The 21,931-nt window shown below is 42.8% G+C and overlaps 1 protein-coding gene across 2 annotated transcripts in view; it reads left to right on the top strand.

The window, feature by feature from the left end:
- Positions 1-423: 423 nt before the first annotated feature.
- Positions 424-21,931, top strand: part of LOC310954973 (formin) — a 39,207-nt gene continuing 17,699 nt past the window's right edge. Inside the window, exons 1-12 of one of the 2 annotated variants that reach the window (XM_083924678.1) lie at positions 424-2,784; positions 2,944-3,064; positions 4,604-4,665; positions 6,102-6,805; positions 9,121-9,262; positions 15,669-15,756; positions 19,086-19,147; positions 19,394-19,482; positions 20,884-21,013; positions 21,124-21,270; positions 21,396-21,455; positions 21,549-21,669. In XM_083924678.1, coding sequence (XP_083780804.1) covers positions 994-2,784; positions 2,944-3,064; positions 4,604-4,665; positions 6,102-6,805; positions 9,121-9,262; positions 15,669-15,756; positions 19,086-19,147; positions 19,394-19,482; positions 20,884-21,013; positions 21,124-21,270; positions 21,396-21,455; positions 21,549-21,669 — 3,517 coding nt within the window. In that variant the 5' untranslated portion in view covers positions 424-993. Of the gene's footprint in view, positions 2,785-2,943; positions 3,065-4,603; positions 4,666-6,101; positions 6,806-9,120; positions 9,263-15,668; positions 15,757-19,085; positions 19,148-19,393; positions 19,483-20,883; positions 21,014-21,123; positions 21,271-21,395; positions 21,670-21,931 lie in introns of both variants that reach the window. The other variant, XM_083924677.1, reaches the window with a different exon arrangement.

A 21,931-nucleotide genomic window follows, 5' to 3' on the forward strand; every position in this document is an offset into this window, starting at 1 on the left:
AATACAGAATTATGGTAAGTGAAAATGTATTTTTCCCTCACTGTACTGTCTGGGTGTTCATGAGCTGCTACAGTAATCAAACATGTTAGCCTCTTAGCATGTTAGCTAGAGCTGACTCAGGCAAGGCTGACTAATCACCACCTCTTAAGCCCCATATTGCAGTAGCTCACCGCTTAATGGTGCAATGCTGAGCTAATGGACCTCTCCAACTCTCCACCTGACCAAAGTCTGACTCCTCCTCTCTGTACTGTTACCTTCAAAGCCATTTTACGGAAGTGAGCAGAGGTAATTGGACACCTGAGTGCCGGGCTCTGCAGGTCCCCTCCCAGGAAGGGAGGAACCTGAAGGGAGGCGTCCCCAGACTGGGTAGACCAGTGAGACACTTTTTTTCCCGACCTGAGTTTTTTTTTTCTCACACAACCGCACACAGGGCTTTCCTGTGAACTGAGAGAGAAGTTAAAGAAGACTGAGACAAACTGGAAGTACAGTCATGGAATCCAGACTGTAAACCTGCACATAGGGAAGGATTGCCCACAACTTTATGGATACTATCGTTCGACTTGTTGGACCAGCAGTGAATGCTTTTGTGAAAGACAGGTGAACCCTGCTCTCCTGCTCTCCCAGGGAGATTACAGCAGGATATGCTTCCAGCCACTGAACAGCTTGACTTCACTTGCAGAGTCATGGGAATCTTGCTCACACAGAGGAGGCTGAACTATACTACTGACAACATACAGTCAGGAGTAGACTTTATGTGATATTATGATGGTCTACTACATGGAACCTGTTTGTGTTTCACTAAACAGGAATACATGAGGTAAAAGGAGCTGGGGCGATTTATCCATACAAAGGCCTTTTGTTCCCAGCGAGCACTAGGAGCAGCTTGGAAAACTGAGGGTGGGGACATTTGTGACATTTTCAATGGACACTTTGGTGCTACCTGTTTTGGTTTGCCTCTCTTTGCTCTGCGTTGGTGTGACACTTTGATCAAAAATGGACAGCACAAGTGATAACCCAGAAGGACCGGGGAAGCAGCCCACTAGTTCCTTCCTGAATGTCTTCAGCAGTTTCTTCGGTCGAGATAGATCTGCCTCTTCAGACATCGACACGGCTCTGCTGACGTCTTTCAAGGAGCTGTCAGATGAGGAGAATCCTCTTCCTGGAGCCGATCAAGCTACTGACAGTGAGAACAAGTTCCAAGATAATGAGACTTCCTGTGATACAGGGCACAGAGCCGAATCATTGGAAACCTGCAAGGAGTCTGGCAACCAAGTTGAAGCCACAGCTAGAGCCTCAGTCGACCTAGATCTGGTCAAGGTTAGGATGGTGGAAACGTATAGTGATGATGAGGATCAGGTGGTGGCTCATAGCAGCACTAGTCCATCGGAAAAGCTTACCAAGACCAGGAAGCATGAGGAGGACAATAATACATCGGACCATGATGATGGAAATGAGCCAAAAGATTCCGGGGAGGCAGAGGCTGTGTACCAAGTGCCTGTGTTTAGAACGCACAAATTTAAGGAGAGAGCCCGCATAGAAGCTATTCTATATTCAAACCGGTTCACCAGCAGAACTGACTCTAGGTCAGTTTTGGTCTCTTCAGTTTCCAAACAGGGAGATGATGGCAGTTCCAAGGAGAGCACCACCGCCGTGTCTTTGGATGTTGAAACATCTGGTGCTGGAGAGAAAAGTAGCGACAACGTGGGAACTGCTGTAATAAATTGTTCTCTGCCTGTCCCTTCTGTCATCTCTGAAGATTTGGCTTTGAAAGCCTCAGGTCGTAGCAATGCCACAACATCTCATTTAAAGCAGACAGAGGACTTAGATAGTACCCAGAAGGAGACACCTAAGCAAAAGCCTGAGGCTGAGGGGGAGACTGAGGGACCTCTCTCCAGCCATGTGTCCTCCTCTGTTCCCTCCAGCCCTAAGACTCCTCAAGGTTCTGTCCAATCATCCTTTAGTCCAGAGAAGCAGTTGGACTGTGCTGGTATCACAAATCACCCGCCACTGTCATCTACTCCTGAAGGGTCCCGAGGTGACATCCAGCCAAGTGCCAGTCCTGTCTCACAGCGCCCAACTGCTCCAAAAACACCGGAAGCAAACACACCACCTCCAGCTTCATCCATTGTACCCTCCTCTAACTCGTCCCCATCCAGGAGCACAGCATTTTCTTCGTCCCCTTCCTTCCAGATGCCGGCTCTCTTTAGTGGGTTGCGGGTGCTGAAGAAAGGAGCAGTGGGGGAAGACAGGGAGACGGTGTCAGAGATTAAGCAGAGTGAGAAGGATGCTGACTTGGCCCTGCTCAGCCTAAAGAAGACAGTAAACAAAACCAAGCTATTCCCCGAGCAGAAGACAGCCACTCCAGTCAAAAGACTCACAGAGCCTAAACCCTTCGGGGAATCTAAAAGCACTGCAATGGGAAACTTCAGTCAGCTGCTCAACCTAGACAACCACGATGAGACCAAAAAGTCAGGTGACGGCCAGGATGCTGATGCTCAAAATGGCAATAAAGAGTCTGAGAATGGAGAAGTAGTTGTGGGAGAGAACATTCCTGTCCCAGAATCTCTCACATCCCCACCAGAGAAAAAGAAGACCTCAGACCTGGCCTATGAAACCTTTAGGAACATCTTTGGGCCCAAAACTGTCAAAAAGGAAAAAACTGAAGATGTGGATTTGGAGGCCGTTAGAAAGAAAATCAAGAATGACAAGGATAGTCTGAGGTCTATTTTTGAGAGAGCTTCTAAATCCCCGAGCAAGGAACTCAACCGTCCCATAGAGGCTAATGTATGAAATCACAATTATTTTAAATCACAACAACACACAATTATTTGCTTATGTATTGGAAATTTGGTATGAATGTGGTTTGTACAAATTGCAAATTGGTGCGGCTGTGTCATTGCATTTGCCAGGGCTGATGTTTATGGATATGTCTTCTCCTCACAGACGGAGGTCACCTCCCCGGCAGACAGTGAGGACCGGACCCCAGGACGTCTACAGGCTGTGTGGCCCCCGCCCAAAACTAAAGATGAGGAAGAGAAGATGGGGCTTAAATACACCGAGGCAGGTAAGAACCTCAAGCTTGGTGCTTTAGACACTGTTGTCGATCTAAGATCAGGAATGCTGACGGGATCACACTGGTCAAGCTTACACTAACAGACCCCACACTGATTAACTTTGTGGATAATGGTAGTATTTATGTCATAGTATTGTTATATGGATTTCTTGTGAGCACTGAAACAAAAGTAGAACCTTTGAACATCTACAAACTCAAGGCAAGTCATGCAGAGCGAGCTTATCAGCAAGGTGTAATACAGCCTTTAAATCAATTTAAGAACACAGTGAGTCTGTGTACACCTTAATGCTGCTGTTTGTGTGGTTGCTGTTTTGGGACACCACAGGATTGCGTGTGTGGGTGTTGCCGGTTAAAAAAAAAAACAGTTAATAGAATCACGTATACTCTGGGCAGCACGCCATGTTTGGCCCATCTTCTTCACTAAAGGTGTAATGACACACAGATTAAATACACACGTCTGTTGATGGGCTGATTAAATTACAAAGGAACAAGCTTTCTGTTCTGGGTATTGTGAAATTGTGTTGAACGGAAAGTGTACAGTGCATAGCAGCAGAAGAGAAACAGCTGTTGGGTGTTCTGTTTGGTGCAGCTTCATCCCAGAGAATAGATTAAGACAAGCAAATGTGGATTATTCTTTTGTATTGGTGCTCCCGGATCAGGCTTTGCTCTTGCATAAGAGAATAATATGCGTGGAGCTTCAAAAGCAGAGTAAAAGTCCAGATTGTGAGCCATATAGATAAACACGCATTTATTTCAAACACTATTTCACCACACACATACTGTATGACCCTAGCTTAGAATGCTGATAAAATAATGCACATAATTGACTATTAAGTAAAGTTATAGTACTTTCATAAGATCCACCTGCTTCTAATCATTGACTCTGATTATACATTGCTGCAGTTCAGTGTTACTCATTACAGCAAATAGCTTATGGGTGAGTTCATAGATAGTCTATGGTAGTGCATCAATCCCAAACAGGATAATTTTCTTCATGTCACCTTGATTTAGTCTTAGAATTAAGACTCAGAAATATAAAAATGAGCCCCACACTCAACAGTCTTGACCTCGAATGAAATGAAATGAAAGCCTGATAGCAGGTGATCTTTTCACTTCCCTGTTGCCATATTTTTAGAACCAACAGCTCAACAGTTTTGACTTGACAAAATGTTTTGTTTGCGATTTATTTTGAGCCAGCGGCATGATTTAAAAACTAGTTGGTTGGGTTAAAATATGTCCTTTCACAGTGAAAGCTACCCACCCTTCTAAAGAATCTTACCACTAACCAGCCACACATATTTACCATGCCAATCTTTGTCGCCTGTAACTCAAGAAAACATAACTATAACTCTGTTTTCTCAATCTATAAATAATGAAGAAAAACACCAGCAATGAACTATGATTATTGAATCGATTTTACACTCCAGTGTGTGTGTGTATATATAATAAATCAAAACTGCCAACAGAGGTTGTGACAAACAGAATGAGTTTGTGTCATCATACAAGTGTCCTTGTCCTTCCTCCTTTCAGAGCACCAGGCTGCCCTCTTGCAGCTTAAGAGAGAGTGCAAGGAAGATCTGGAGAGGATGCATGTAAGTTATCATATGACATATAACTGAAACTAATATTTGGGATATTTGAAATAAAGTTTAGCAATACATTGTGACAGTAATGGACTAAAAATGTTGGAATATCTAGTCTGACGTAGCAGTTGACTCACCTGAACACAAGATGGCACTAAGTAAGCATGAAATGTTCAAGTGTGGCAGCTGGACTGGTGTAAAACTCTGCTGGATATTCCCTTACAGCAGTAGAAGGTTTAAGATATCGCATGTTTTGAAGTTGCCCAGAATTGGGTATAAGATGTTTTAAAAGTTGTGTTGTACATTTACATTTCTAGAGTAACAATATGCAATGTTGTTCACAATTAAAATAAAAAACTAGAGTCTTAAATTGGACTAGAAATTTCTGTAAAATGTAGTTGAAGTGTGTCTTCATAATAGAGAGATGTTGTATAATTTGAATTAACTAACTTTCATAATGGCTTAATGTCCTGATCTATTACTTTTAACTTGACTTTTTGCATTTTTATACAAAAAAATGAAGCTTAAGTTCATTATTTCAGAGACATAAAATGGAGGGAAAAAAATTACGTCACGCTAAATTAAAACTGCACTGTCAGTGAAATAAAATCTAAACGATCTATTATTTATCTGTAATATGTATAATTATATTGTTTCCAAATCTTTTCCTGTCATTCCAAATCCATTTTAAACGTCTGTTTCATTCATCAAAATGAGAGGCTAGGAACAGTGTTTCACAGGTGTTTTTCCTCGTCTGTCAAATTAATCGAGAGTCAAACTTATTGTATTTCCTTGGAAAACTAAAGGAACATAGTTGTGGTCGTGTCACATAATTTGTACCACTGATAATTTGCTTTATGGACTGTTTCCTTGAAAAGTCTGACCTCAGAGTTGGTTTCTCAGCCTGTCTGCTTAAAGCCTTTAATTTGTCGTCGACCTTTTTAAAGGAGTGATGCTGACACTGAGAAACATGTACCGCACTCAGCCCACAAGAAAGGGTGGGAACGTGCCTAATGCTATTTCTAAACTGACACGCGTTAATAAGAAACATGTGTAAGATTTATTGCAAAAACATTTCCTTTCTGTATCAAACCGATATTTCGCTTTGGTGGGATTGCTTTTCATTGTTTGAAATGTCAAACGAAAATTGAACCAGATTATCACTGTCAGATATTAGCATCTGATTGCTTTGTATTGCTTTGCTTTGAATTTAATGGGAATGAAGTTCAAAACAAAGCTGAAAAAAACATGTATTGTTATTTTTTAACCAGGAATCATGAAGACCCTTTTGATGAATAATTAAACACTTAAATCCAAGTTCATTCAAGGAAATGCATTGTCAATCACCTTAAATGGTCTCATAATGTTATGTTAGGGGAAGTTAGGGAAGTTTCTGATACTCTGCATTTGTTTTGTTTCTGGCATTCTGCTCTTGGTGCTTACAGTCTGACTTTGAGCTTCAAATCTTCCAACTGCGAGGGGAGAGTGCTGTTTCAATATCACACCTGGAACAAGTTATTGTTAAGCTACAAAGAGACAAGGTGTATAATCCAGGTCAGGAGCGGGGTGAGATTCGCGACGTTGCTGTGTCCACTGCAGATGACCTGACACCCAAGACCTGCCGCACTGTGAGTATCCAGACTGACAGGGAGACCTTCATCAAGAGCCCTGAGGGTGACGGTGGCAGCCAAAGCCCCAACCAGAATGTGCCGAAAAAACTCAACTTGGACTCTATTGGACTTAACCTGAAAGCTGAAACGGCCCCGGGGCCTTCTGGTCCACCCCCACCCCCGCCACCTCCTCCCCCTCTCCCGCCAGGCCTCTCAGGAGGACCACCCCCACCTCCACCTCCTCCTCCTCCTCCCCCTTTGCCAGGCAACATCGGAGCACCGCCGCCACCTCCCCCACCACCTCCCCCTCCTGGACTACCTGGAGCAGGTCCACCTCCTCCTCCTCCCCCTCCTGGCCTACCTGGAGCTGGTCCACCTCCTCCTCCTCCTCCTCCAGGCTGTGGCCCGCCACCCCCTCCCCCTGCTGGGGGCTTCAGTTTCAGCCAGAATGTGGAGAAGGCCCCAAGGAAAGTTGCCGTTGAGCCAGCCTGTCCCATGAAGCCTCTGTACTGGACCAGAATACAGATACAGGACAATAAGTATGTGGAACATTGCTTACGTTTACTTACAGTATATTTCTCATAAAGGGTAATTGCAGTAGCTTACAACTTGGGTCTTATTTTCAGTGCTTGGGCCATCATTTCAGTTTGAAAAAATAACATTATACGTCATGCCACATACTTAACAGACTGAATTCCTGGTTCATCTTTGATCTACTGTACTTACCATAGTTGTGTGTGCACAATTTCCCTATTCAGTGAGGGATTACTGTCAACATTTTGGAAATTCTCGCTTTAATTTTGACCATGAAATAAAATGGTTTAACTATTGAGTTGTTTACAACCTCTCTAATTGTCTGTTGGACAATGTAGAGATGTTCCTAGGTATCAGAAATAACTTTAGTGAGTTCCATGTTATTATAACTTATAAAAAATGAAAATAAGACTCAAATTGTTGAAACTGGAATAATCCTTTAAGTTAACACACTTGCATTTCTTCCCCTGAACTGATTTAAACCCAAAGCTTCAGAAAGCCTAGGGCTCGCATAACCTCAGTTAACATTTGCATGTATTATTTATTGCCGTAATAATTGAATAACTTGATTTTCATTACTGCAGAATGTCATAAAAGTGACGTTTTAAAAAAAACAACCTTGGAGACCAAGCTGTAAGAGTTGAATTGTTATCGCTTCACTAATGAAGCTCTAGGCTTCTTTGGCCCTGGTCTAATGGGGTCTTTAGTTTAACCCGTAACACTCCTGTTCAGAGAGATATAAAAATATATGGTTGGTGAACCAGCGCTGCGCTCTTTCTCGTGTACTAGCCCTATAGAGATACTCTGTAATTGTAAGTGGATTATCCAGCCCATTTACAGTGGCTGTGGTTGTTTCCTCTGAGTGCCAGGCTTCCAGCTTTATGGCCTTGTATTTCCATGGCTGAATTAGTGGGGAAACTGAGTTGTGGTTCTCTCTCTCTCTCTCTCTCTCTTTCTCTCTCTCGCTCTCTCTCTCACTCTCTCACTCTCTCACTCTCTCACTCTCACTCTCTGTGGGAGGACGGGCTGACAACACTACAGCAGTTTCATGTCAGCTATAAATTTAACTGTAAAGGGCCAAGTTAAGGGGCATTAAATGGGTCAGATGTTTAACTATAGCTGGATCAGCAGTGTGATCTCTGTTAATGGTGTGAGGTTCTGAGTTATGAGGGGGGAACAGTGTAATGTTTGAAATGATGCCATGTGTCTAAATGTAAGCCGAAATACAAAGTACGGTTGGCAATGTGAGACAAACTTTCTCGGGAAGTTGCTTAAAGAAAAAGGAGCAGAGCTTTAAGGGGGATTCAAGCTCAATTATAGTCATAATCCGGTCAATTAGAATGTTGTCTTGCATGGAAATATTTCTTGGGGTTTGGATGTAATTTTCTTTTCCGAGCTAGTTTTCCTGCACAGATCAGAGTCGGCTTATTTTCCTCATTCTCTCAGAAAGGAGTGCAAAATCGAATGCAGATTTTAGGACAGTATCATTATGTCTTCAACAGAAATCCTCTTGGCTGCCCCAGATGCTCTCACCACTGCAACAGGCCAACTGCAAGCAAAAACAATTGTACTTACTCGACCCTAATTGAGTCACTGGCGCTTATGTTAATGTGTCCAGTTTCTCTATACATGGGGAGATGGACCTGCCAGTCTCATGCACTCACAGATGAGATCTAATGGCATTTAAAAGTGACCTGCGACGAGTTAGTTAGACATGTGTAGTGTATTATGGATGTAATTCCAAAATAATTCTTTTGAATAAGTTTATTTGTTAGCGAGCCTTTAACTCTCTTCTCTTGATGTCTGTTTTATTAATAGATTTGGACAAGGAAAGCAGAGACAGATGTGATGGTAACAGCAACAGAGTGTTTAATTCCTGGACATCCTCTTGACTTTAGACACCTCTTGTTCTTATTTCTGCCTCTGTTTGTTTTTTCCCATGTTACTCAGCAACTTCTGAAACACAACATTGCCTTCCATATTCTCGTCCATTTGCTGGAAATGTTCCTTTATTAGAGAAACAAGCTTGTCTTAAACTTTTGTTATTTTTATCACCTAGGTCATAAACAGTGCTTTTTAAAGTTGAGATTGCGGTTATTCCTGCCAAGTTTTGTGGGACAGCGAAATGGAAAATAAAAAGCAGTGGGAAGGTTGAATAAACACGAAATAAGCTTCCACAAATGGAACACACCATTTGTTTAGCTCACAGAAAAGTAACCTAGATGTTTCTAGCCTGCCCGATGAGCCACTGTAACTGTGAGTCTCAGATTAAGCTGCATAAGATAAATCACAAATTTCAAATCTTCACATAATTTTCCAGCAACAACACACTCTGGGGTTCACTGGAGGAACCAAACATCGTCAACGCCAATGAGTTTGAAGATCTTTTCTCCAAGGCCACGCCGCAGCCAAAGAAGAAGCCCCTGTCTGACACGTACGAGAAGAAAGCCAAAACTAAGAAGGTAGATTCACTTTCTTTCTATTCTTATTTTTCTCAGTTTTTCCACAATGTCAGTTGTGTGGAAAGCACAATTAAACACCTGTTTTTCTCTTTTTCATTTTCCCGCTGAGTCCACCTGAGGGCATTCTTGGCGCACTTTCTTATCAAGTTTTGTTTACAAAAGTCTTTTTGTATGCTGTCATGTTCAATCATAAATCAAAGAAAGAAATAACAAGCGGTAAAGCAGGAAGAAATGGATTGGGACTCATCAAGTCCTCCTCCAGACTGCAGTTGCCAGGTCTTGCACTGGGCCAACACCGGCTATCAGTTTATGAGTTCACTCCCTTGCTTTTTTTTTTTTTTTTTCTGTGCAAGCCAAGCTAACTGTACAAGATTGTAATGTCAGTAGGGATTCAGAATCATTTTTTATTTAAAGATGAAACAAGTGTAGAAAAGTCGGTGTGCTTTTTTGCCAGATTGATCTCCTGCTCCCCTACCCCCACCCAACAAAGACAGACTTTGTTGATGTCCTGTCAAATGCTGCAACTCTGCACCTCTCCTGCAGCCAGTGCTGAATCAGCATCCTGGCTGCCCTGCGCTCCTCACTGTGGCGTCCAAGCAGTTAAAAATCGGCCACTGCTCCAGACTCTCCTCTCTAAATCCATACACATCCCCTATGCTGATCAATTTGTTAAGGCTCCACACCGCTGCAGAGTGTGTGTGTGCTTGTGTGTGTGTGCGTGCGTGCGTGTGGTTCTGAACTCAATGCTCAGATCTCTCCATTCAGTCTGGTCACTCTAAAGCAGCAAACTGTCCAACATTTGATCCAACTCAGACAGCCACATTCAGACACAAATCTTGCCAACTGTCTCCTGCATGGGCTTACATCAGCCTGGAAAAGGTTTGACCCCACTAATGGAAACACTGTTGAGGCAAACGCATATCAGTCAAAAAGGGAAAAAAAACTCCATGTCCAACATAGCATTTGGCTTTTTTTGATGTGATAGAAGGACCTGTATGTTCTCTAGTTTAGATAGTGTACACTGTGGTTTATATCTATGTTTAGACATTGTGTCCCCAGCACTGTGATTAGACAGGAGTCTTATATTTAATATAAAGGTCTGTGTTTAGAGCCAGCGAGAGCATTCAGAGTCCAAGTCTACGATTAAAGAGGGGAAGTGAATACGTGAAGGCATGGTTGTTTTCAGCCCGCTCACAAGTCCAACTCGCTGGAATGGTCGTCACAATAAAAGAAACTTGTTTACTTAATCATTTTTTATCCCTGAAGGTTTATACGCTGAGTTAAAGGGAGAGTTTGAGAGAGAAATCATCGTAATCATCATCTGATGATGGCTTCCAAGAATTTCAGCTGGTTTACGGATGGGAAGGAAAGGAAGGGAAGCATTGAAGAAGGAGGAGAAACAGATTTTTTGGGATGAAGGGATAAGAGCAGGGTAAGCGACAAAGTGCTACTGAGCTGAGGGGCAATGGATCATAAAGGTGGACTGAATAAAAACATAAAAACTAAATAAGGACAAAATGGGATGGCTTTTTAAAAGAAAAAATGTACAATGTCAGCCAATGTCCAATCTTTTCATCCCTATTTATATCGTTAGCTGTTTCTTGTTGTTAGTTTAAGAGCTAACAGTTATTCTCATTATTGATTAATCTACAGGTTATTTTTAGTGAATCACTAAATCATTTGCTCTATAGGATGTTTACAAATAGAAAATTAAACACTGCTCATCATAAATCCCTGGACCAACAGTCCAAAACACAAAGTTATCCCCAATGTACTAAAAAAGTATAAAAATATAAATTTTCTGACAATCGACTACTTTATTTATTGACCAATTGTTTCAGCTGTAGTTGATTTTTGTTGTCACTCGAGATCTTGAAGATTTAATAAAACTGACTTCATTTAAAGAGAGAGAAAAAAATCTCTTTAGAATAACTTGTTACTGAGAAGATCCTTATTTTTGATTCCTCCATGAGAATACTTTAGAGCTGCTTGTACACATCGCTGTTAAGTAATGAGACTCTTATTAAATCTGTCATATTCCCATTTTAACCATGAACTCTTTTCCTTTTAATTTGTCTCATTAGAGCGTTCTTAGTGTGAGCCTCACAAGTTTGTTGGATACCTGCCCTGGCTAGAGTTGAGGGGAGCCTTAACATGGCTACTCTGCAGAATCTGACCAAACATGTCCCTCTGCGCAACTACTGCTGATACTCGCAGACGACCCGTCTCTGTCAGCACAGAATTCACATATAATGTTCCATTGAATCTGTGTATATATTTGTGTACTGTATATTACAGCAACCTTGTTTGTTTGTTTGTTTCTGTGTATGTTTGCGTACGCGCCGGCTGTGTGTGCGTGCGTCCGTACGCTTGATCGCACGTGTGTGATGACGGCACGTCCTCACGAGTCATCATGCACTTGCTCAGAAAGTGTTGCCAGATCATGCTAACACCACAGCCCGGGGCGGTGTTCGGCGAGAGGAGATGAGTGGGAGGGAATGGAATGTGTGTGTACATTATGCATATGAGCCACTTCCCCATTTTCCACACGCCAAAAGTTGAAACTCGGGGGATGCAGCCAATGCCTACATGAGTAAGTTAATCTTTATCATGTGTGCCATAGAAAAATCAAAGCTCTTGTTTACTCTGGAGCCCTTCTCGCTCTGCTGATTAGCATATCAAAGCAGAGGAGATGACATGGAAGAGAACTCTCCCACCCGAGCAGACCAGACTGGACCGGACTGGACCAGGGGTATAATTGCAGGCATGTGGCTCCACTCCACTGGCTAGAGGAGACAATGAAGACAGGGCACCTATAGGAGTTTGTGCGTGTGTGTGTGTGTGTGTGTGGTGGGGGGGGGTCTGGCATATTGGTGCATTCTTGATTGAAGGATTAGAAGGGAGGGAGAAATGGATGAAAATTAGGAAATCAATCGAGCCAACTGTTGAGTTAGTATGTGAACAAGTATGCACATCAGTAAACACAATAACAGCAATTTCCTCTACCCACATAAGTCCAACGTGTATCAAGTTTATACATAGTGGATCTCCTTAAACAAACAGCAGCTTTAACCGGTTTATGGGAATGACTTATGAGCAATCACGGTGCGTTTATTAAAGACATATTTGAAGCTCTGGCTATGACGTTGGAGAGTGGGTGTAAGATTAACACCATTGGGTGAGACTGGGCTTGTGGAGTGTACTGTAGCTGGTTATTGATGGGAAGTCTTGATGTACTTGTTATTGTAACATCTGCCTGGGTGATTCCAGACAGATAGTCAGACAGGCGGTCACCGCGGAGTAGGCTGGCTGTTCAGCCGTGGTTGTGTAAACTATCCCTCGGCTCTGAACCGGCATCACCCTGCCCACCTCGCCTTACATCAGCCACCTGCTTCAGCTCAAACTGCTGAGACTCCCAGTGCCTCCCTCCATCATTTTGCTTATTTTCTTAGGCTGCTCGCATTTTCCCCCTTTTCTTTCTCCTCATCCCTTTGACCGGTCTGTGTTACTCACATATCCCTAGCAGCTTCAAATGCCTCAAAAGTTTTCCCTTTTGTCCACAGGAGGGAGCTGTTAGCTATTGGTGTCTACCTGTCTCAGCATCAGCATCACGCGGCTCCCTCCGCTTGCCCGAGCTGTTTGCGTGTCTGAAACAAGCATCCAGCATCAGTTGTCTTTACTCATTAACGTTACCGTTTAGGCTAATTGGCGAATTCTGCAGCCACAGTGAGCGGGAAGGGTTCCTGGGCTGCTTTTAGAGTGGCCCGTCCAAAGTGGTTAATTAGAGGTGTTGGGAAAGCCTGGTACTCAGCCGTCTCAAGTCCCCAGAGTGGGAGATCCCCAGTGATCCAGGTAATAGAGCTAGAAGCAGCATGGCACCCACTAACGCCCTGTAATGCAATACCCACTTCTAAGGCTTCTGCTCTCCAGCTCCCACTGGACAGCCCAGTAGCCGACAACGCCATAATTCCTAATGAAGAAGCCTGACACATTAACTTTTAGAGCGGGGCTTTACCATGCCAAAACTCTCTCTGGCTTTACGGCTAATTCAGTCATAAGTAATTGTGACCATGTGTAGGCACAAATAAAAATCCTGTGAATTTATAGTTTGTTATAAAAGCCCTGCTTCTCTTTGCCTTGCTCTTCTAGACTGTCCTTTTATGGTGCCACTTTTGCCTTTGTACTTTCACTTGATATTTTTTGATTATATCTCACACATGTTCTTCGGTAAACTGAAAGAGGTGCTTTTCTGTTTAACTTGGCTCCCTCATTGATGCAACTTGACAAAGTGTGTCCTGCCTATGTGCCCGTGCTCCGCATTTCCAAGTCGTTTGCATCACAATGATGGGTTATGACAATGTGTGTTGATTAGTCTGGTCGGGTCAATCCAGATGATTTCCACCAGGCTGCTTAGACTAACTGGGGCTTCAGGCGCTCCATCACGCTCATCATCTATCATCTGCTTCCACAGCCAGGGGAAGTGGCTAAGTGATCTCACCCGGCCTCTCATCACAGAAATGAACTTTTAATTCACCATCTGTTCCTCAGTTTGTTTTATGTCTGTGTTTGGACAATAGTATTGATGATAAACAAAGAAACCTGAGGTATATTTGGAGTAGAGATTTAGATTTGAAAGTAATTAATAGTAAAATAAGTTAAAATTTGAAACATATAATCTATTTAATATATGGCACTTGGCTGAAACCCTATTAAGGCCTTACAGTAGCAGTCGCCCTCTTTTTTAAGAGGGGTAAGGGTGGCGGACTAGGTTCAGTGGGAGATGGCAGGTCAACAGTAGATGTCACATAGGAGAGGTATTGCATCATTTGAAAGATTAATTTGGGATGCTCAGCACTGTGTGTCAAGTTGTTATCGTCATTAATCAGGAATAAACATTGTGTTTTGGCGAGGCCCTATTCCATGTTGAAAGTTTAGAGTGTATAAGTGCTTGGAGCATTATGTCTGCACATGATGAAGCTTACTCCAGGTAGGGAATGAGTCCTTACCCCAAGTGAAGGAGTTCAAGTACCTCAGGATCATGTTCACAAGTGAGGGGACGATGGGGCGTGAGTTTGGTTGGAGAATCGGAGCAGCGGGGCGGTGTTGCAGTCGCGCTACCGCACAGTTGTGACGAAAAGAGAGCTGAGCCAGAAGGCAAAGCTCTCGATCTACCGGTCAAACTTCGTTCCTACCCTCACCTATGGCCCTGAAAGCTGGGTCATGACCGAAAGAACGAGGTCGCGGGTACAAGCAGCCGAAATGGGTTTTCTCAGGAGGGTGGCTTGAGTCTCCCTTAGAGGTAGGGTGAGAAGTTCAGCCATCCGTGAGGAACTCTGAGTAGAGCCGCTGCTCTTTTGCGTTGAAAGGAGCCAGTTGAGGTGCTTTGGGCATCTAGTAAGGATGCCCCCTGGGCGCCTCCCTAGGGAGGTGTTCCAGGCACGTCCAGCTGGGAGGAGGCCTCGGAGAAGACCCAGGACTAGGTGGAGAGATTATATCTCCACGCTGGCCTGGGAACGCCTTGGGATCCCCCAGTTAGAGCTGGTTAATGTGGCCCGGGAAAGGGAAGTTTGGGGTCCCCTGCTAAAGCTGCTGCACCTGCGACCCGACCCCGGATAAGCGGATGAAGATGAGATGATGAGATGAGATGATGAAGGCCATTCACATGCTCTATTCTGTCTCATAAGGTGTTTTGGCAATGTTTGAGTTGATATCTTATTTTACCATTTTTTTCTTTACAATTCGAGAACTGCTAAAATGGTAAAAAAAAAAAAAAATCCCCCCATAGTACCACATTAAGACACCCAGGCCTTGTAAAACACAATCGAAAAAACCCACTCTGTGATTTGGTGACAAAAACCTTTGACATCTGGAGATTTCTGCAAGTAAATTTTTTGGTGATGGGATGGCGAGCAATTCTGTTGTGTAAACTGCTCAAAAACCCTGTTATTGTCAATATACTTGGAAAATTAAAACAAATGGGCTCACTGAATCAACAACTCTCAGGTTTCCAGTCTGACCCAATTTATGCAGTTCAAAATATTTAAATACTGGGGTACCCATAGAACCCATTTCATTCAGATATCTTGAGATCAGAGATGAGGGCATACCAGTTTTTCACCTATATTTTATCTATACCCCTTCCTGATAAGCTAGGTCCTAAGTTTCGGTTGGTACAGATGGATTCCTTAGATTGTTCGGTTTTGTATATTAATATTCACTTTAGCCTAAAACTGAGTCCACTATAGCCGCTGGGGGGGGGGGGGGGGGGGGGAGTTGTCCGGGCCCATCGAGGAGTCGTTCAAACATTAAAGGGTTAACTGAAATGCAGACTGTTGTTTTTAAACTGAATCCAACTAATGCTCTTACAGATTAGTAATATGAATTCATTTATTTTCTGTTTTTAAAGATTATCAAGCTGCTGGATGGAAAGCGATCACAAGCAGTTGGCATCCTCATATCGAGCCTGCATCTGGAGATGAAGGACATTCAGCAAGGTGAAAAATATTTTCTGATGTCTGCTCAACATGTGGAGATGCGCACACTATGATATCACTTAAATCTCTTTCAGAAAGGAGCTCCCATTTAGATTCAACAGCAATAAACTGAATTTACAGTTCCGTTTAACAATAAATTGAGGATGACTCCTGATGAATTGCAGATGTAGTTATTTTTAGAGATTAGATAGTGAGCCCTGCAGCAGAGAATAATTTCCAACCACTTGACAGCTACTAATTTGTAACTGGAGACCCTTTTTTAAAAAAAAAAGATTTGTGTTACAAGTGGAACATGGATGATTTTTCCAGTTACCATGGTGGGAAAGAAAATGCCTCGATTTGTCAAAATGTGAGATGGCAACACTGGGATAAAAGCAGCCTTTCAGTTTTTCTGTTAGGCTGCATGAAATCCTTCCTTCACTGGTTAAAATCAAATTGCCATCTCCTTCATTTCAAGAGTTGCGTGGATTGATTGCGTGCTTGCTTGTTCTGTGGAAAAAGCAGGCGTGTTTGTGTGTGATAACACATAATGTGTATTTTGGGGACAACGTAGATGGGCCAGGAATTGGTCCTATCCTGGGACTTTGGCGGAGAGTGCCTGCCGCCTGCTAGTCTGAGCATGCGGCCAGCAGATCTGTTTATTGTAGCCAGTGACGGTTTCCACAAGCCTAATGGGACTGACACCCCACTAATGATCTAAGCATGTACAAAACCACCTTCCACAGTGAGCAAACACTGCGCTACCACATAAAACGACCTCAAACACAAGCCAAACAGCACAAAGCACCAGGGCGCCCTGTTTTGTTTAGATTTTTTTCTTTCCCTTCAATCCCTTTCTCTCCGTTCCAGTGTCAGTTTGTAGAGGTGGTTTGGTAAAACACCCAGCGTGAGGCTGCTTCCTTGTGCCTTTAATGGGGGTTGTATGTGAAATGGACAATTTGAATCTGACAATGCAGGACAGCACCTTAATAAGCACTTCTAAGGGCTCCAGTCCCTGGCCTCGCCTGCTTGCCTCCCCTTTGTTGCCAAATTAAAAGGACATGGGACATGTAATGTAATTAGAGCTACTAAGGAGGGAGGGAGGGAGAGGGAAGGAGGGGAGTCGAGAAGGTAGCACTCTGGTTAAGGGAGAGAGGGGGTCAACTGCACCCGTCGGAATGACTGGGGGACCTCAAGGGCCACCATGGTTCAAGGGCAAAGGGAGGCTCTCCCCCACACACCACCTCACCACACGCACACATACACATGTTCACACACCACACATGCCCTTCCACACCAAAGCTGATGAGTGAAAAGTGGAAGGAGAGGGTGTGAGGCAGTTGGCAGGCAGGCTTTGATCTGTTGGTGTGGAGAGATATCCGGCTCCCCTCAGATCAGAGTGCTCCTGTGCACACCGAAGCAGGCCCCCCTTTGGTGTGTGATTGACGGCTGCATGGCTGAGGGACTGAATAATCCACTCTAATAAGATGTAGGAAATGGACCTCCAGCGTTCTCTCTGATCCAGACATTGGGACCACATTGACAGCTTCTCTACAACAGGAGCAGCTGGGAACCAGAACGCAAAGTATTACCTTGTTAGCTGGAGGCAGTGATTGAAAAGACTAGCTGTGTTGTTTAAATAGTTTCATTTACCTGTGCCTGATACACGATTGTGGTACTGCCATTAACATGATTTTCTACCTGAAACTTTTTTACCAAAACTCAAATGTGTTAATGTTTGAAGTACTATACATGGATTTTGGCAGTAAAGAATTAACAACAATTTGGTTTTAATCTTAACCTTTAAAGTTTATAAGACAAGATAATTATTAAAGGCTATACTAACAACATGAAATAACACATTTTTCGTCCTTCCTTCCTTCCAAATTCAACATTAAATCAATAAAATATACAATTTGTCAGTTCAAAACTCTCAGGGATTTTATTGCTCGATTGGTATAACTGGGTCTGGCATAACCAGTACTTTATTGTGGCTAATGTTATAATACATTTGACATTTACCGCATTTGCCACAGATGCTGTTAGCCACAAAATGACCCAGGGTTGCTTTTACGTTTATATGTTAAACAGATGTAATGTTAGCTAATATTAGCAATATTTTGCTAGATTTTGCTGTGTTAACATTGTGCTATTGTTACAATACATTTTACCATTTACTCTCATTGAATAATCATCACTTGTGGCCATAGTGGCTGTTTCAGCAAAAGTTACCCAGTTTAGATTTGTTTTAATGTTAATAAGCTAATGTAATATTAGCTAATAATAATGAACTTAAGCCATAGTTGGTTATGTGATGGCATTACTGAAGTCAGTTTGTAACTTCTCTCTACTTGTGCTACTACATTTACAGTCCTGCAGTAAAGTTGCATAGTTTCCCTATATTACTTGCCAATCTTTGGTTTTGGACACTTTTCAATACTCTGAGCTGAATTGCAATATGATCTCTAAATAGAAAGAATGGAGGTTTGATACAAATCCTTTATAACACTGAATACATTTATTGTGTAGTTGTCACTGCATCAGTTCTTGGCCAGCACTGGAGCCATCCCTCCCACCGTGCCCTTGTCCCCTCCTCCCTCACAGAGCCATAAACCTGTGACACGTCTCAGACACAGAACAGGAGTCACTTTCTCTTTTTGTGCTGTTCTCTACCTTCTGCCTTTCCTGCATGCTTTTGTTTTTACTGACTGAGTCAAGCTAGACAAACATGCAGAAACGTTCTTCTTTTTCACACTTTTTTCTCAGTGTGTCTGTGCCAGCCTTTATTTACCCTATTCTCTCCCTCCTCTCCTTCTTCCTTTTGCCTTCTTGGGCATCTTCTGTTTCTCGCTTACCTTCCTGCCTCACTCTAAAAATCTTTACAGTCAGCTGTGGTGGGTCTAGCTTTGAGTCCAGAGGTTAAGCATGCTCTCTGTTTTGCCCGTGTTAGCCTCAGCATCCATAGTCTCAGACCCATTCCACCTCCATATGTTTGCACTCCCATCCTGGCCACACTCCCAGCTTCACCACCTTGTGCTAATTTTCTAAACTAGGTGTATAATTCAACTACATGGTAAATCGATGATGTGCTGTGATTGTTGGTGTGGTGCAGTGTAGATGTGAGTAAATGGCACACTGGTTTTAGTCAAATATTGTCATTTTTATTATATTATTATAATGTTCTATTGAGTTTTATAAAATTACGAGGCTGTCGTGACTTTACGTCACTCGTCGGAAAAATAAGTTTGATATTTATGCACTGGCAGCACTTAAAAGGCAGCATGCTTTAGCCAAGATCTTATCCATTTAAAAGACTGACTGCTTATAATGAATATCTTTTACTGTTCCAGCTGTTCTTACCGTGGACAACTCTGTGGTGGATTTAGAGACCATTGAGGCTTTATATGAAAATGTAAGTATAAAGGATCAGTCTGTCTAAGTAATAAGGAAAACCATGAGGCTGTAGCATTTAAAGAAAACAGGGAAAACCTTATTTTTTTTTTTTTTGTTAGTTTTACTTTAATACTGTATGTCTCCTATTATATCAGTATAAATGTTTTATTACAGCATAGCATGTTGCACTGCAAAGCTTTCTGAGCGTATTTAGCTGTGTTGGTAGACCTCTTGATCTTGGACTATGTGTTGTGTGTTTTCATAGAGAGCAACCAGTGATGAGATGACCAAGATAACCAAACATTATGAGAATTCTAAAGAAGATGAAGTCAAACTGCTGGACAAACCTGAACAGTAAGATGACTTTTACCAACACTTTTTAAAAACACGCCGCAAAGAAATTATGACCATAAAATGATCAACTTTCCTGTATTTATCAGAGAAATTTAGATGAGTTAGATATTGGGTTTCAGTATTTATTTGCCTAATATTTCACCCAGTAATTTAGCTAAATTTAATGAATTTCTCTGGGTTTCAGAGATTTGCCAAGACACATCAATCATCAAATAATGATAAACAACATGAAATGATTCCAGCATTAATTCATTAGTTTATTTGAATTTCTAGGTCATTTTGGCAATATTTACACATTGGGGGCATCATTTGTGTATTCCAGGGGTGTCAAATAGTCCCACCAAAGGGTTCAATCTGGTGAAAATTGCAGAGAAGTGTCCCCTGGGGCTTTTGCTGTCCTGAATGCTGGATACGCTATTATAGATCCCACGTTCTGACGTACAGGCGACACACTGTCAAGTGTAGGCTGTTAATGCAGGAGGCACAGGTGGAAAATGTCTTCATAGGGGGAAATGGGAAGCCAGTGAGCTAGATGTATTCACAGCACCTTTTAGTGCTCAAGGAATATAATATTCTGCACCACTATCAGACTCATTTCCTTTTTTCTTTTTTTTTTACCCTGACCAAAATACAGTTGAAAATTGAGACAAATTGAAAAATAGTACTTAATAGTATATGAATTCCTTTACACTAAAAGAAAGGACACATATGGAAATGTTGTTATTTATTGGTTATTATGCAGTGGTTTTACTGGTACGGCTCACTTGAGATAAGATTGGGCTGTATGTGACCCATGAACTAAAATGAGTTTGACACCCCCGGTCTATTCCCTTAGACTTTATTTTTTGATGTAGTCTTCTACACATTTGTGTATGTGTGCAAACATATGCATTAATGGACATTGCTCCAGTAGTTCCTGTCAGGGTTAAGTAGTCTGGGCCAGTTAACGAGGCCTGGACCCAGCGGTGCCGCGCAATCTGGCCTTCCTACTTGACCAGAGCTTTGACTATGGCTGCCCGAGTCATCCCTACTCAGTGTCAACCTCCATCAGCAGGGCCTAATCACACAGGATGTTACCGCTCCGCTCCCCTCTGACACGGCACTGTTTACATAAGTCATCCCGCATCAGGCCGGAGCTACCTTTGATCAATCTCTGTTCTCCGCTCGTTGTTCTCCCTCCACCCGACCCCGCGGACCTTTCAGACTCAGCCGAGCAGCACCGCTCATAACTATCAGCTGCCTGTGAACAGCAACATTGACTCAGCCAGCCAGCATGGGAAAGCACAGCCTGCCAAGGATCCAAAATAGTTCTTCCTGTTAGACATTTTGTTTAATTCTGTCATAACACATCACACCCCATTCTCTTCCTCCACCACCTCCTCCTGCCCTTTTGTTTTCCAGGTTTCTCTATGAGCTCTCCCAGATTCCCGACTTCGCGGGCCGAGCCCACTGCATCATCTTCCAGTCAGTATTCCTCGATACCATCTCCTCCATCCATCGCAAGGTGGAGATCATCTCTAATGTCAGCAAAGTAAGAACATCACTTTAACAAACAGTGCTTCAGAAAAGTATCATTAAGCTGCGGGAAGGTTTGCTAACCCAAAGACTGTCTGTGTGCATGTGTCTGTTTATCCGTGTTAGGAGCTGTTAGAGTGTAATAGCTTGCGGGAGGTAATGGGTCTTGTTCTGGCCTTTGGGAACTATATGAACGGAGGCAACAGGACAAGGGGTCAGGCTGATGGCTTTGGACTGGAGATCCTCCCCAAACTTAAGGACGTCAAGAGCAGGGTAACGCATCACTTACAACTTTACCATGAAAATCTGCCTTCATTTCCTGGTAAATGTTAGCTAAGTTCAATCAATCACAGTGATATGTTAATATGTGTAAAATATGATTGTCATTTCTTCCTCAGGACAATCGTATGAACCTGGTGGATTATGTTGTTATATACTACCTGCGCAATTTTGACAAGGTAAGGTACCATCAACCAAATTCACACAATATCACACTCTTAAAGAATTTGCCATTTATCGCTCATTCTTGTGTGTTTGATCCACTGTTCCAGCACGCAGGCACAGAAAAGAGTGTGTTCCCTATGCCGGAGCCTCAGGATTTCTTCCAGGCAGGTCAGGTTAAGTTTGAAGACCTCTACAAGGACATCAGGAAGCTGAAGAAAGATCTGACTGGTAGGAGACGCCCTGTTGTATAAGAACATTTCTTTCTCCTGTTGGTACCGGGGCTTAAACCACACACCACATTGCGTTTTATTGCTTAGGTCACATTTGTTTCATTGTAAATCAGTCTGTGTAATTGTATACAGTCCCGTCCTCCACCAGCGCAGTAAATCATGTCCATCCCGTGTACGCTCTTCCAGACCTTTGCAGAGAGGTTTGTGGGTGTATTCAGGCTCTTGGATGGCCTCAGGCAATTTTCCCGGTGTCCAGACAT

Source organism: Echiichthys vipera (assembly GCF_963691815.1).
Source record: "Echiichthys vipera genome assembly, chromosome: 12".
NCBI classification, from domain to species: Eukaryota; Metazoa; Chordata; class Actinopteri; order Perciformes; family Trachinidae; genus Echiichthys; species Echiichthys vipera.